The sequence below is a fragment of the Nematolebias whitei genome, chromosome 4 (assembly GCF_014905685.2).
Source record: "Nematolebias whitei isolate Nwh7 chromosome 4, NemWhi1, whole genome shotgun sequence".
Lineage (NCBI taxonomy): Eukaryota > Metazoa > Chordata > Actinopteri > Cyprinodontiformes > Rivulidae > Nematolebias > Nematolebias whitei.
The window spans coordinates 27,872,184-27,887,073 of NC_056501.1; the positions used below are offsets into that span (position 1 = coordinate 27,872,184).

The following is a 14,890-nucleotide window of genomic DNA, read 5'->3' on the forward strand; positions in this document are numbered from 1 at the left end:
CCAAAGAGACGTTAGTGTATTCACCAGTATGGACATAACTGTCATGCAGATGCTGCATGCATAAAGAGGGTTGCCAGATAAACTTAAGATGTCTTATTTACCGCCTCCTTTTCTGTGCACATGTTCAACAAACACAACACACACTTCATCTTAGAATATCTTTATGCAGCATATATGGCAGTTTAGGTCTAAATACTGTCATTTTAAAGTGACAGTACTATAGTTCATAATTTCTTATCTGGTAACCCGACTGACATGGAAACTACAGCGTTTTCGTGTAAACCCGCTCATTTTTTGTTTATTACCCCCAATAAACATTGAACAAACACTAAAGTTTCCAGAGATTGTTCCAGTGTAAACGGGTCCTTAGCAGGTAGATCACTTTGACTTGGTCATTTTAAAAGGAGCTCGCATGCTGAAAAAGTCTGGACACCCCTGCCATGTACCAAACTGCACAGTACCAATAACACTTTTTTTTTCCTCAAGGTTTTGGCTGCTATATTTAAATAAATGAATTAAAGAAAGTGTTCTTATAGAGCGAGATTATTCTGAAAAATAATTAACTAAGCTGTTTAATAGATTGAGTTTATTCAGTAAAAAAAAAAACAACGCATGTATGTATGTATGTATGATACATTAAAGAAACATGGATGACACAAAAAAGTGAACTTTGCTAATGTGATCCAGTATCATTCACTTGTTGCTTTTTATGAGAGATCAAGTATGGAACCGTGGGATGACTTTTGTTTTTAAAGGTTCACTAAATTAAATTCGATTATTTATTAATTTATTTTTGGGATGCTCACAGCTTGTTTTGGAGTAAATAAAAATATGAATTACACAAGCTGGGGGTGGCGATTTCAACATCCGCCACATGAGGTCCATAGTGAGAAGTTTGACGTCCGACAACCGGTGACATCCTCAGCAGTAAGCTCGGCTGGAGGAGATGGCGTCTCTTCTGCAGCCAGACAGAGTTGTCTACCTGGCTCGAGGGGAGAAAAGGATTAGAGCCTCCCTGTCTCAGCTGTATTTCTGTCGCTACTGTAGCGAGCTCCGATCGTTAGAATGTGTGTCTCACGAGGTACGTTAACATTTTTTTTTTCCTTCAGTGGTTAGCTATTTTGTTGTTAGCCAAACTGCCTGTCTTTCTGGTAGAAAGGCGGGACTTGTTTGATCAGCTCACACACTGATTGGCTAAGGCCCTTGTCAGTCAACGGGATTGGTGCCAGTGCTCTAATTTCATTGGACGTTCAAACGCAACTTCTGCTGTAGTTAACGTTAGCTAAGAGTCAAGGAGCTAAACTGCTAATGCTATATGTTAGGCTTGTTGGCAAACGATAACTCGTTTATAAATTTTAGTAGCATGTTTACTAAACAGAAATATTCGTTATAACGCTGGTCCTCCTCAGCTAATGTCTCACACACTAGGAAGTGTGTTTAACAAGCCAAAGGCATACCACACCCAGAGAAATGAGCGATTCTGAATTGCAAAATTATTTCTTTTTTAACCAGCAGTTTAGTAACAGCAACCTTTCCACTTAGTGAAAATAAATTAATGATTTTATTCTTTGTGTTTTATACAAATTAAAGGAGTAGGCCATTAAAGCTCAGGGAAAAAAATGTTACTTTTAATTATTGCCAGGTGGACTCTCATTACTGTCCGAGCTGCTTGGAGAACATGCCATCTGCAGAGGCCAAGCTTAAGAAGAACAGGTGAGACAGGCACTTCATTTCCACACAAAGCTGAATATCTATTCTATTTATTTGCAGTGCCGCTGATTTCGATTTAAAATAATCTCTTTGTCTCTGGGCCCTGTTGTAGGTGTGCAAATTGTTTCGACTGCCCCTGCTGCATGCACACACTGTCGACTCGAGCCAATAACATCCCAGCTCCGTTACCTGATGATCCCACCAAGACAACCATGAAGAAAGCCTACTATATGGCCTGTGGTTTCTGTCGCTGGACCTCGAGGGATGTCGGCATGGCTGACAAATCAGTTGGTAGGTGTTGATGTGTTCATGAGATCATATATGAACTTTAAATCCCTATAAACAACTTGAATTAAACTGTTTATAGGCTTGTTTCTTCATATGTTTTTTGAGGTCGTGTTGGGCTAATTACTGTCTTGAGACTGATGTATTGCTGTGTTTTGTTTATCACAGCCAGCGGTGGATGGCAGGAGCCAGAGAACCCTCACGCTCAGCGGGTATGTTGTCCCCCGTGGTCATTTTTAAATGCTCTGAGTTGCTCACGTTTCTTGATCATGCACTGTTTGCCTGTGATTAAATCTTTGAATAATTTATGTAAACACATAAAACGCTTAAGGCAAAAGCAGATGAAGTGGTACACAGTTGCTCAGACTACATATGTAGCACAAATGATAAATTATTATAGTTTTGGGCTTATTTTTGCTGCGTCAAGTATTGAGTTCTACCCCACTTTTAGTTCAATAGGCTGAACATAGTTGCACTGTTCATATATTTATTTGTTCATATTTTTTATGGACTCTACCTCTAATGGTGACAGATTATGATTGAAAGTGAGATTTTATTTCATGACACCTAACGCTGACTTCAGCTGAGCTGGTTTGTCTGTTTTTATTAAGAACGGGTGCACCGGGCGTGTTCCACTGGAAGGAGAGCCCGGGCCAGACCCAGAACTTGCTGGAGGGATTATATCTCCTTTCTGGCCTGGAAACACCTTGGGAAGAGGTGGAGAGCGTTGCTGGGGGAGAAGGATATTTAGGTTTTCCTCCTGGACCCGTTTCCTCTGCCTGACCATGACAAGCAGAAGAAATGAGTGGATTGTTGGTTAAAAGTGACAAGTTTTTCTGACTTTCCACGTAAAGTCAGAAAAACAATGTTTTTTTTTTAAATATAAATAGTAAAATTACATTTATGCAGATAAATGCACAGTGTGTCATTACCTTGATCTCGGTTCATCTTATTAAACTATGTAAACGGAGCTTTTACAAAGTTTATCTGAAAACCTTGGAGCTTCATCTGATCTGTTGGAAAACTCAGGGTTTGGCTCTCAGTGTGGAGGGTTTCTGGATCTTTGAGGCTCATTTTGGAGTCTTTCTTCACCTGAATATCAGTGTGTCAAAAATAACGATATAAAATGAAAAGTTTTGTATTTGCATTTACATGAAAACTTGTTCAAGGTGTTTTTAAAAAAAAATTATTTCTTACAAAGCTGTATTGTGTAGTTCTTTTTGGAATGAATTGGCTCTAACCCCTCCTGTTGTGGTCTTGAAAATGTTCCTTCTGTTAAGAACTGACCTGTGTGTGTGCACGTTTGTTTTCTACAGATCACCAAGCTGATCGAGTACTACCAGCAGCTGGCCCATCGAGAGAAGCAGGAGAGGGACAGGAAGAAGCTGGCCAGGAGGCGCCAGTGCATGCCCCTCGCGTTCTCGGTACTCTGCTCTCTGAGCACCGTTCCAACCAGCCTTTTTATAAAATGTTACACCTTTTTAACCTTTTGGTTGGATCTGTGATGAAAAATAATTTACAGATAAATAATTTGGCACACTTGAACTCTTTCATTAATATTCTATAAAGTAGGGTTGCAAAGTTCTGAGCATTTTTAAAGTTGGAAACTTTCCATTTAACAGCAACTAATGGAAATGTATGGGAATAAACTTAGTGTTTTAAAATGTGAAGGTTGGAACTTAATAGGACTTTGAGATATATTTGGGGAAAAATACATTTTAGCAGAATCGTGACTAAAACAAACAGCTTTCATCCATACATTTGAGTATATCTACACTATTTCTGTTTCTCCGTCACCTGCGTGTGACACGGTGATCTTTAAGGTCCCGTATTTCAAGCCTGCGGACTGCATGCAGTGAAGCTTTGTTGGGTAAATATATTTGATGAGTGGTTTCAACGCAGAATTACTACTACGACTGCGTTTTCCGAATAAAAAGTCTTTAAAATTCCAAATCACACATTGTACGCACCGGCACTACATAAAACACATAACATCCCAACGTTTTTGTGTTTTCATATGAGATGTTCAAATAAGAACATCAATAAGGAATTTGTTATTGACGTCTGATCGATTGAAAGAAGATTTCTAATTTTGGTTATTTATAAATTTCGCCCAATTTAATTTCCCACAGAAAGTTTCTGGAAACTTCCCCCCTTTGCAGCCCTACATAGATTTATCAGCAGTTGTTTGGTTCCAGGACCAATAATAACACTTCTACACACTTTATCCTGCTTTCAGGTAGTATTTAAAGTTTCAAAAAGCAGCCCTAACTTTACCTAAATGGGCCAGGTCCATCAGAACACATGCATGTTCTAAACATGAACATATCTTCCATGTTTATTTAGCTGCTTGTCTCGCTGTTTACACCTCCTACATTCTGTTTCAAGGATTCAGTCTCAGTAAAGTAGCCCAGTCCTTGTTGTGTTTGAGGTGTGATGTTCTGCAGGATTTTCTTTGTCGCTGCTGCATGTCACCAAATGCCACTGATGTTGTGCTCAATTGCTTTGGTTTCATCTTGTTCTTTATTCTCTTATTTTTCTTTGCTCGTGCGCTCTGACTTTTGGTTTTCACCCCCTCTCCACAGCAACACACTATTCATGTGGTGGTGAGTTGTTTTTTTTCACAATTTGGGTAGTTTTGTCTTCACAGTAGTTCTTTTTTTTTTATTTAATTTTTTTTTCTGGTTTAATCTGCGGGTGAGAGCCTCACGCATCACATGAATAACTCCCTGACATCCGCACAAGGGAAGCTTTTATTCTGGTTAAAGGAAGCGAAGCAAGAGAGGACATCTTAGTCTGTTAGGATGGAAAAATAAATCCTCATGAAGATGAAACCCTCCTTGTTTTCCTTCCTGCTCAGCTCGGCTTTCTCCTTAAAATCAAGGCTTACTGAGTCTTTCTTGTTCAAGTGTCAAAGCACGTTTGTTTTTGGTCTTGAGATTTAAATTACTTTTTTTTTTGTCTCAGCAAAGAATGTAAGAATTGTCATGTAGAAAAATAGCTGTAGATTAATTTCATAAATCACTAACTCTCCCCTCTTGTTATTTGGCGGTCTGCCTAATTGTGTCTTTTTGTCTGAATCCACTCAGGAAAAATACGGCCTTGGAACCAGACTGCAGAAGCAGAGGTCTGGAGCTCCCATTTCAAGCCTGGCTGGCCTCTCGTAAGTCGACTACAGAGCCTTCTTTCTTTCTTTTTGTTTCTTCTTTGTTAGACTTCAGATTTAAAGGCTGGATGTGTGTGTTTCCAGTGACTACACACTCCGAGCACTGCAGATGACTTAGATAAATAGATGCTCCACTCTCCAGCAGCCCTGGTTTCATTAATTTCACATCAGATAGCAGAGCCTGGAAGTTTGTTTTCAGATGCATTGGTAATCAATCACAGTGAACAGTTTGTAATCATTGATTATTTGCTCTAAGCTGCTGCTTTGCTGTCTTCTAATAGAAATGTAATTATTGAGGAAACAGCCAGGGACCTCGACTAAATACCTAAAATGAATCATTTGCTTACAAAAGGCTGATTGCTGCAACAAATCCATGAATTTAAGAAAACAAATGGATTCAGGGTTCCAACAAAATTAAAAAAGTATGTTTTTATTTATTTATTTTGGTGAAATGTTGAAGTCTGGATGGAAAAATATTATCAGTGTTTCCAGAGACTTTTCACGTTTCACGTAAATAACTGATGCAAGCAAAGTTATTTTTCCACATTTATTTGTTTTTATTTATTAGTTTATTTTAGTTTCCTAGTCACATTAAAAACAACAATTACAATAATATAAACCAAAACATACTGAAGGATTAGACTGGAGATTATTTATGCCCGTCTCATGACAAATTAAAAATCCCTACTCTGTAAATAATTTAAATAAATAATCTTCAAACTTCACAATCTTTCTGTGTGAATCACTTTTCATCATAACACATAATTAACTTGGATTTGAAACCTTTTTGTAAATTAAATACTGATTTCTTCAACTCCGGTCTAAAATGCGACTCCCAGAACTGAATCTATAGAATAATTTTTATTTTCTTAGTTTCTTAATTTTTTGGTTTATATTTTGGATCCTTTGTACTGTTTCTTTTACAGTTTATATTTTTGTTATTGTTGGATGTAACTGGAAACCTGTGTACTCAATTTCGTTCCATCACGTGTACCACATGTGAATGACAATAAAGAACCTTGAACTTGATCTGTATTTCACATTGGTTCTCACTTTTAAATCTAAATAACCCTTGTAAATTTGTTTTTGTTCTTCTAATTAAAAAAAAAAAAGTTTGAGCCTAGGAAGACTGTTTTCAATATAAATGTCTATACATTTTAAAGATCTTGAGCATGTAACATTATTATTTATCAAGAGTCGGAGTGGGTCAGTCCGAGTCAGTTCGTTATGAAACATTTTATATAATATTCTAATAGTTGGTTTAAGTTAAATTATCGGCTCCAGATGTGTTTTATCTGCTTTTGTCCAACTTTAATCACAATACAGTACAGTAGTCCCTCGTTTATCGCAGGGGATCCGTACCCTGAAGACCCACGATATGTGAAAAACCATGAAGTAGAAATAGTAGTACAAGTAATAAGTAGTAGTTTATTTTAGTATTTCTCTCTCTCTCGATGGATGGATGGATGGATAGATAGATGGATAGATTTATTTATTTAAAGACGTTTTAAACCCTCCACACTTTTGCAATATTCTAAACAAAGTTTCTAAACTCAAAGCTCTAAAAGAGCACAGAATGTCATGATTTCAGCTCTCTACCTTGGCTGCTCTTGACCACGTCCGCTTCTCCCTGCAGAGCAGAGATCAGCTGATCAGCTGCAAGAGGGAGCTCCGGAGCTGTGGGCTGCACACAGGCTGCAGGAAGAAGCTTTTTCTGCAGCTGTGGGCTGCACAAATGTGCAGCAGGTTCTAAATAATTTAAAATAATTTATTTTAAATAAAAATCCAATGCAGATCGTGTGACTCATCCATCATTCAGCCAATTGTGTGTCCTGTCCAATCTTACTTTGAAAAACCACGATAGAGCAAGTTCGTGAAAAACGAACCGCATAGCGAGGGTCTACTGTACAGCATATTTATTTTTTACAAGAGAGCGGTGCAAACATTTCTCATCATATCATTATGATCTTTAAAAGATGGGCAGGACTGAGATTAATATTGTAGCTGTCAGTATCTTGGCTTTAAGTTGCTTTTTTAAACTGTTTACAGATAAATGCTCTTTGCTTTTTAAAGGTGGCTGTGTGTTATGTGATCATTGTCCACAAATTACAATGTTTGCAATAAAATACCTCAAAGTTTTAAAATGTATTTGGACAAGACATTCCTAACGAAGACTTTAATGCAAATTACAACTCATTTGTACTCCAGCTATGGTTCAAAATTGACCATTTATCACACAACGCATGCAATTCTGATACCTCTTTAACTTTGTAGAGTAAAAAGGAGATGGTTTTGCTAAATGAGAATCCCAATTAACTAAAATCACCCAGAGTCGAGCTATGAAGAGCACCTTATACTTAATAATAAAAAAAGCAGCTTTTTTAATTCAGAAGAGTTGTCCCCAGCTGCCCTCATATGTTTTGGTCTGTTTTTTTTTATGGTGCTCGTCGTGCAAAGGTTTACTGTAAATTCACAATAAAAGTTTGTATTTGGACTCAAAATTTGAGTGGGACATCTGTGAACGTAAATCTGAACACAAGGAACTTTAAAGTGAAGATTAGGATCATGCAGAAGTCTAAAACGTGTTTTCGTAAAGATAATATATCAGTGGTGCGTTTTTCTCACCTGCAGTGAATTTATAATCCCCTCAACACGCTCTATATTTTACTGTGCTCCTGTTTGTTAAAAACCATCTTTAAAGAGGACGAGCAGACTTTTAAGCTGTGTTTGTGTATCCTTTCTAGGCTTAAAGAAGGCGAGGACCAGAAGGAGGTCAGCATCGAGCCGGCCCAGGCTCTTGATGAAGTGGAGCCTCTGCCCGAGGATTGTTACACCAGACCTGTCAATTTACCAGAAGGTACTGTTCTGTTCAAAAGCAACACTTTTTACACCTCACATTGTGCTTTGAGTTGAACCTGTGCTTCTCGTCGTCCTCGCAGTGACCACGCTGCGCCAGAGGCTCCTGCAGCCGGACATCCAGCCTGCAGGAGCGTCTCAGCTCCACCCGCGACACAAGCACCTCCTGATGAAGCGCTCCCTTCGCTGCCGGGTCAGCACTACTCGAGGCTTTTACCGCTCCTGCGTCAGTCAGAAAAGATCTTTGAATTTTTGTATATAACTAATTTATCATGGTTTTGCTGATCCTCAGAAATGTGAACACAACCTGAGCAAGCCGGAGTTCAACCCGACTTCAATCAAGTTCAAAATCCAGCTGGTGGCTGTGTGAGTGTTTAAATCAGCCCGTTTCCTTCACCTGGAGGAGTCTTTAGCAGTTTGTTAAACACGTGTTGAGTTTTCATTTTAGAATGAAACAAAACGATGTGTCCTGGAATCTAAACTACAAGACTCTTTTTAAACTAATAAGCAGCAGGTTTATGTAGTTTCAGAGCATCGCATTATAAATAAAGCTGAATGTTGAACTTTGTCTTTGGTTCTTGTCGTTCTGACTGGACCTTTGTGTTTTCCTCCCACAGGAGCTACATCCCTGAAGTCAGAATTATGTCCATTCCAAACCTGCGATACATGAAGGTCGGTGCCTGCACGGGGAAATACAGTAGTCCCTCGTTTATCACGGGTGTTTGGGACCATCCATGGATTGTTTATTTAAAATTTTACAGTATTTAAATTTAAATTGTAGAGAAGAGAAGTGCAGCAGGACATCAAAGGGTTGAGCCTTCACGCAGCACTGCACGGAGCAGAAATGTACTTCTTGATCAATTACAATCAAACAACTGAACATAGAAGTTCTAAAATAATTAAAAATAACTTTTAACACTTATATATTTTGTGATTATGACGATTTTACGATGTGACATGCTTTGAATTTTAAGTTGGAAGACAAAAGTCGATCGGTGCATCTGAACAGCAAAGGGTTAACCCCTCACAAAGCCGATGCAGGACAAATGTGTGTGCATGGCAGAGAAGGAGATCAGCTGATCAGCTGCAGGAGGCTTCCCCCTGCACTTGTGGGCTGCACACATGGTGCAAAATCATTTAAAATAATTTATTTTAATTAAACAACCCATGGCTCAGCCATCATCAGCCAATTGTGTCATGTCCAGTCTTATTTTGAAAAACCGCAATATATAGCGAATCCACAAAAAACGAACCGCAAAATAGCGAGGGACTACTGTGTATATAATGTGTGTGTGTTGGTTTGTCTGTCGGTAACGAAGCTCATGAACCAGTGGATGTGTTTTAACTCGGTTTTATAAACATTGAGCTATGACTTGGTGTGGTAGCAGCTCTTGTTTATTGTTTGTTTGTCCCCTTGCGGAGCAAAAAGGAAGAATTGGAAATGCTGTCCCTCCGTCCATCTGCCTGAATGTTGTGAGCATGATAACTTGAAAATCAGGTCAAATATTGACTTCCATTCTGGTGTGTGGCAACATGTAGGCGTAAGAAAGGTTCCTTTCAAAAACTTTGTTTCCACATCAAATTCCAAGATGGCTGCCACCATATTGGTATATGTGTAAATCTTGTGAGCTGGATAACTTGAAAAATAAGCAATGTGCCAACTTCCATTGTGGCTTATGGCTGCATGTAGGTGTAAGAAAGTTCACTGTCAAAAATCAAGTTGCCACATCAAAATCCTATATGTGTCATGTATGTATATACAGGTCCTTCTCAAAAAATTAGCATATTGTGATAAAGGTCATTATTTTCCATAATGTAATGATAAAAATGAAACTTTCATATATTTCAGATTCATTGCACACCAACTGAAATATTTCAGGTCTTTAATTGTTTTAATACTGATGATTATGGCATACAGCTCAAGAAAACGAAAGTTACGTATGTAACTACGGTTCTATGAATCCCGGATGACCGCCAGAGGGCGGTGCTGAAAGCACTGAATGTTCCCTTCGCGCATGCGCTGATTCGAGTAATAATACCAACGGAGTCACAGGTGTGACACGGATGACCAATCAGAGGCTATATAGCCCGACGTCATCCGCTGCTCTGCTCCTACAGAATCTTCTCGCGAAACGCAAGGATTCTGAGTGACGGAGAAGCTCCGGTGGTCATCCGGGATTCATAGAACCGTAGTTACATACGTAACTTTCGTTCTATTTCATCCCTCCTGACCGCCAGAGGGCGGTGCTGAAAGCACTGAATGACTAATATCAACGATGTCACAAGGAATCCTAACACCTACCTCACTGAGGAGGCCCAGAGGACCCTTGTAGAAGAACCTGACCCAGGGGATGAGGGGTGGCCACGTTAACTCTATAAAATCTGGTGAACGTGCTTGGGGAAGCCCATGATGCAGCAGCACATATTGCTTCCAGCGGAACCCCTCTCAGGGCAGCCCAGGAAGCGGAGACGCTCCTGGTAGAGTGAGCCTTCAAGCCGACCGGCAGGGAGCCGGGCCCTGCAGCATAGGCGTGGCAGATGACGTCCACGATCCAGTGGGAGAGGCGCTGTTTGGAAAGAGGACAGCCTAACCTAGGGCCTCCATAACACACAAACAGCTGGTCTGAATGTCTTATCACGGCAGTAGCTGCAACATATGCCTCCAGTGCCCTTACCGGGCACAATAATGCAGACCCCTCACCAGGCGCAGGCTGAAAACGTGCCAGCCTCAACGGTTGGTTAGAGTGAGAGTGAGATAACACCTTTGGTACGAATGCAATGTTTGGCCACAAGGTAACACACGAGCCCTCAGGGCCCCACCTGAGACATGAGGGGCTGATTGAGAGAGCATGTAGCTCGCTGACCCTCTTTGCTGAGGTAATAGCCAACAAAAAAGCCGTCTTACATGAAAGCCACTTGAGGTCCGCCTGCGACAGAGGCTCGAAAGGAGGACGGCACAGAGCTTCGAGAACCAAGGGAAGGTCCCAACCTGGTGCTCGTGGAGCTGTCGGCGGGTGTGACCTACGGGCACCACGCAGAAAAAGAGAGACTAGATTATGGCTCCCTACCGTACAGCCATCAATGCCAGCGTGATTAGATGATATTGCCGCTACATAAACTTTAAGCGTCGAAGGACAGCGACCCTTACCAAGTAGAGACTGGAGAAACTCCAGAATGGTGAGTATTGTACAGGAGACTGGATCCTTGTTGTGATCCGAACACCATTGGGAAAACAGGCGCCACCTGTTTTCGTACTGCTGACGAGTAGAGGGTGCCCTGGCGCCCAGGATGGTGCGTCTGACGGGGCTCGAAACTCCAGTCAGCTGCTGTCCTAGCCTTGCAGTGGCCACACCCACAGCCGAAGACGTTGAGGATTGGGGTGCCATATCAGTCCCCCCAACTGAGACAGCAAGTCCCTTCTGGTCGGAAGACACCATGGGACGCCCTGACATAGACTTCGTAGCAGTGGGAACCATGGTCGCGCTGGCCAATACGGAGCCACCAGCAGCATCCTGTGGCCCTCCTCGAGGACTCTCTGAAGGGTTGGCCAAATTAGAGAAAGGGGTGGAAAGGCATATAGAAGGACCCTTGGCCAAGGATGAGCCAATGCGTCCTGGCCTAGCACACCCGACGCCCCCGTAAGAGAGTACCATAGGGGACACTGAGTCGACTCTTCCGTCGCAAACGGGTCTATCTCTGCCTGACCAAAACGGTCCCAGATCATCAGCACTATGTCTCTGTGGAAGGACCACTCTCCCGGAGGGGACTCTTGGCGGGAGAGAAAATCTGCGACCTGATTGTGTCGCCCTGGCAAGTACGCTGCCCGCAGGGTGGACAGGCGAGGAGAGGCCCATTCCAGGAGCTCTCTGGACACACTCAGAAGTTGTGCTGACCTGGTGCCCCCCTGATGGTTGATGTGGTAGACAACAGAGGTGTTGTCTGACCGAACAAGTACATGCCTCCCTTCCAGGTGAGGCAGGAAGTGCCTGAGTGCCAAGTGCACTGCACGCAGCTCCAGCACATTTATATGCTTGGAATGGTCTCTTTGACCCCAGCGGCCCTGAACCGCTCTGCGTTGCCATACAGCCCCCCATCCCATGGAGCTGGCATCCGTCGTGACCACTTCCCTGCGACACACTACCACTCCCATGGGGACACCCCTGGACAAATAATCTTCGTCCCTCCATGGAGTCATGGCATGAAGACATGACCACGTCACTGCGAGCTTGCGATGCCTGTGCAGCCTGGCATCCAGGCGAAAGCTGTTGAGCCACCTCTGCAAGGGGCGAAGTGACAGCAGGCCTAAGGGCACCACCCGAGTGACTGATGTCAGCTTGCCGAGTAGTTGCAGGAAGGCAACATAGGGGAGCTGCTTGCCCAGCCTGAACCGATTGACCAGCTGGAGTATGCCGGCCACCCTTTGAGCGGATGGGCGAGCTCTCATTGACGATGAATCCAGAACCACCCCAAGAAAGGTGGTCGTCTGGGAAGGGATCAGGCAGCTCTTCTCCAGGTTGACATTGAGGCCCAACTGGGACATATGAGCGAGCAGGCGGTTTGTGTCGTGAAAGGCACAGGCCTGAGACGGGGCGCAGAGAAGCCAATCGTCTAAGTACGGCAGAATCTTCACTCCGCAGGCCTGCAGAGGAGAGAGGGCTGCCTTCACGCACCGAGTGAACACCCTTGGGGAGAGAGAGAGCCCGAATGGAAGTACCCGGAACTGCCAGTGGTGACCCCGATAGGCAAACCTGAGAAAGCGGCGATGTTCTGCCGCAATAGGCACATGAAAATATGCATCCTTCAGGTCTACAGACGTGAACCATTCCTCCCTCGTGACAGCTTGAAGGACTTCTGCTGTTGTGAGCATGTGGAAGGGCAGCTCCTTTAGGTACTGGTTGAGTCCCCTCAGGTCTAAAATGGGACGAAACCCGCCCATCTTCTTTTGCACAAGGAAGTAAGTCGAGTAATAGCCCCTGGGTTGTTGCAGAGGGTCCACTGCCTCTATTGCGCCCTTGGCCAGGAGGGCGGAAAGTTCCTGGTCTAGTGCTTGAGCTTTCACCGGGTCGGCGATTACAGTCATCTTGACTCGGCCTGAGATACGAGGCCGCCGTCGGAACTGTAGCCGGTAACCATGGGTCAGAGTGGCAACCACCCATGGGTCCACGGCGTGAGCAACCCAATAGCTGAGCTGCTGGTGGGAGAAATATCCGATGGTCGGCCTGATGGCATCACCGTCTCCCTCCACGACCCCTAGGGGCCGTGGGGGGGCGGCAGCCAGAGTCCCTGGTCCGAGCCTGCCCAGCTGGTCGGTGGACCAACCCACGAAAGCTCCTGCTGGGCCTTTGCTGAACCGCATGAGGGTAAGGACCACCCGGCCGGTTATGACCCCCAGGCGGCGGATGCATGCTGGAGCCAGCAGACAGGCGCCTTGGATGCCGAGGAGGTGGAGGGGGCATTGGCCTGCTAAGGTTCAAAAATTGCTGCCTTCTCTGTCGTGCCTGGACAGTCCGTTCCAGTGCTTCCAAGGCAGCCGAACCGAACAACTCCCCCGGCACCACTGGGACATTACGGAGGGCTCTATGGCATGGCTCAGTCAATGCTGACTGCGCTAACCAGACCTGTCGGCGAGCTTGGACCAAGGAGGACATCACACGCCCATGCTCCCTCGTCATTAGTGCAAAGGCCTGAAGCGCTGCATCGTTAAAGCCCATCGCTGCTGTCGCACCACTAGTCCCCTGAAGGGACGCGGAGAGGGCAAGCATTAGGTGTGCCAAGGAATTACCTAGGCGGCCAGCACGCGCTCCGGCGGCATAGGCCCTGCAGAGGAATTCATCCGTGACACGACACTGAGCTCGTGGGCACCGAACATGACTGCGCAGAGCTTCATCTGGTGACACGATGAGAGAGGCAACAGCAGGTTCTATCGCTGGCATGCGATCCAAGCCTGCTGCAGCCGGCTCATGCATGGCCGCCAACACTCTGCCATCTGCAGAGAGGCGCGCAAAGGCCTTGGGGTCCCGCCAGCAACCATGCAACTCCCTCAGGAACTCCTCTGATGGAGGGACAGAAAAGGAAGGAGGGGTCAGTCCGCGCCTGAAGAAGGCACTTCCAGGGGTGGACGCCTCTGGTTGCGGGACGTCCAGCTGCAGTTGTCTCAGGGCCATACGCATGATGTCCTGCATCGAGCCGTCACCCGACCCACTAACTGCACTCCGAGAAGAAGAGAGTGAAGCTGTCTCTGAGACTCGAGATGAATGCCCGTCCTCCTCACCTAAAAAGTGAGAGGCAGAGGCAGCCAAGGATAGCACATCCTCCTCCACAGCCAGTTCAGGCATGGGTGGGGAGGAGAGTCCAGTTGCTGCCACTGGTTCAGTTCCCAGTTGGTGTACCTGAAAAAGGGACTTCATCTCCGCTAATTCAGCGGAGAGCTGCTCCACCCTTGTGGAGAGGCCCTTATCAGACCTGGCTCGCTTCTTCCCAGGAGGGGCCACAGAGACTGCGGCCTCAGTCTGGCGCTTCGAGCGCCTAGGTGGAGCCTCCTGCCCAGAAGGTGGGAGGTCATCGCCGAGTTTGGGGCGAAACTGGGCCAGCCGGGCCACCCTCACAGCATGCGACATGAAGCTGCAATTCATGCAGGGGTTCTCTGACAGGGCATCCACCAGATGGTCATGTCCAAGGCAGGCAGGACACAGGTCGTGACCGTCATCTATCTGGAGCATGGCTCCACAGACTGTACAGCAGTGAGAGCCGTCCATGCTCCTTACCCAGCTATGCCCAAGATATTCAGAGGGGCTAGCACCACTAGCTCAGCTGGTAAAGAGGACAATTGGGAGAGGGGGCGCGAACGCTCGCCTTCACCAATTAAAACAAGGT

General features: G+C 44.6%; 1 protein-coding gene across 2 annotated transcripts in view; it reads left to right on the plus strand.

Moving 5' to 3' along the window:
- Positions 1–917: 917 nt before the first annotated feature.
- dctn4 (dynactin 4) overlaps positions 918–14,890 on the plus strand; it is a 26,346-nt gene continuing 12,373 nt past the window's right edge. The window contains exons 1-11 of one of the 2 annotated variants that reach the window (XM_037675372.1): positions 918–1,081; positions 1,643–1,713; positions 1,823–2,001; positions 2,164–2,207; positions 3,312–3,419; positions 4,581–4,601; positions 5,085–5,158; positions 7,906–8,018; positions 8,101–8,210; positions 8,310–8,383; positions 8,635–8,689. In XM_037675372.1, the coding sequence (XP_037531300.1) occupies positions 947–1,081; positions 1,643–1,713; positions 1,823–2,001; positions 2,164–2,207; positions 3,312–3,419; positions 4,581–4,601; positions 5,085–5,158; positions 7,906–8,018; positions 8,101–8,210; positions 8,310–8,383; positions 8,635–8,689 (984 nt within the window). In that variant the 5' untranslated portion in view covers positions 918–946. The remainder of the gene's footprint in view (positions 1,082–1,642; positions 1,714–1,822; positions 2,002–2,163; positions 2,208–3,311; positions 3,420–4,580; positions 4,602–5,084; positions 5,159–7,905; positions 8,019–8,100; positions 8,211–8,309; positions 8,384–8,634; positions 8,690–14,890) is intronic. The other variant, XM_037675373.1, reaches the window with a different exon arrangement.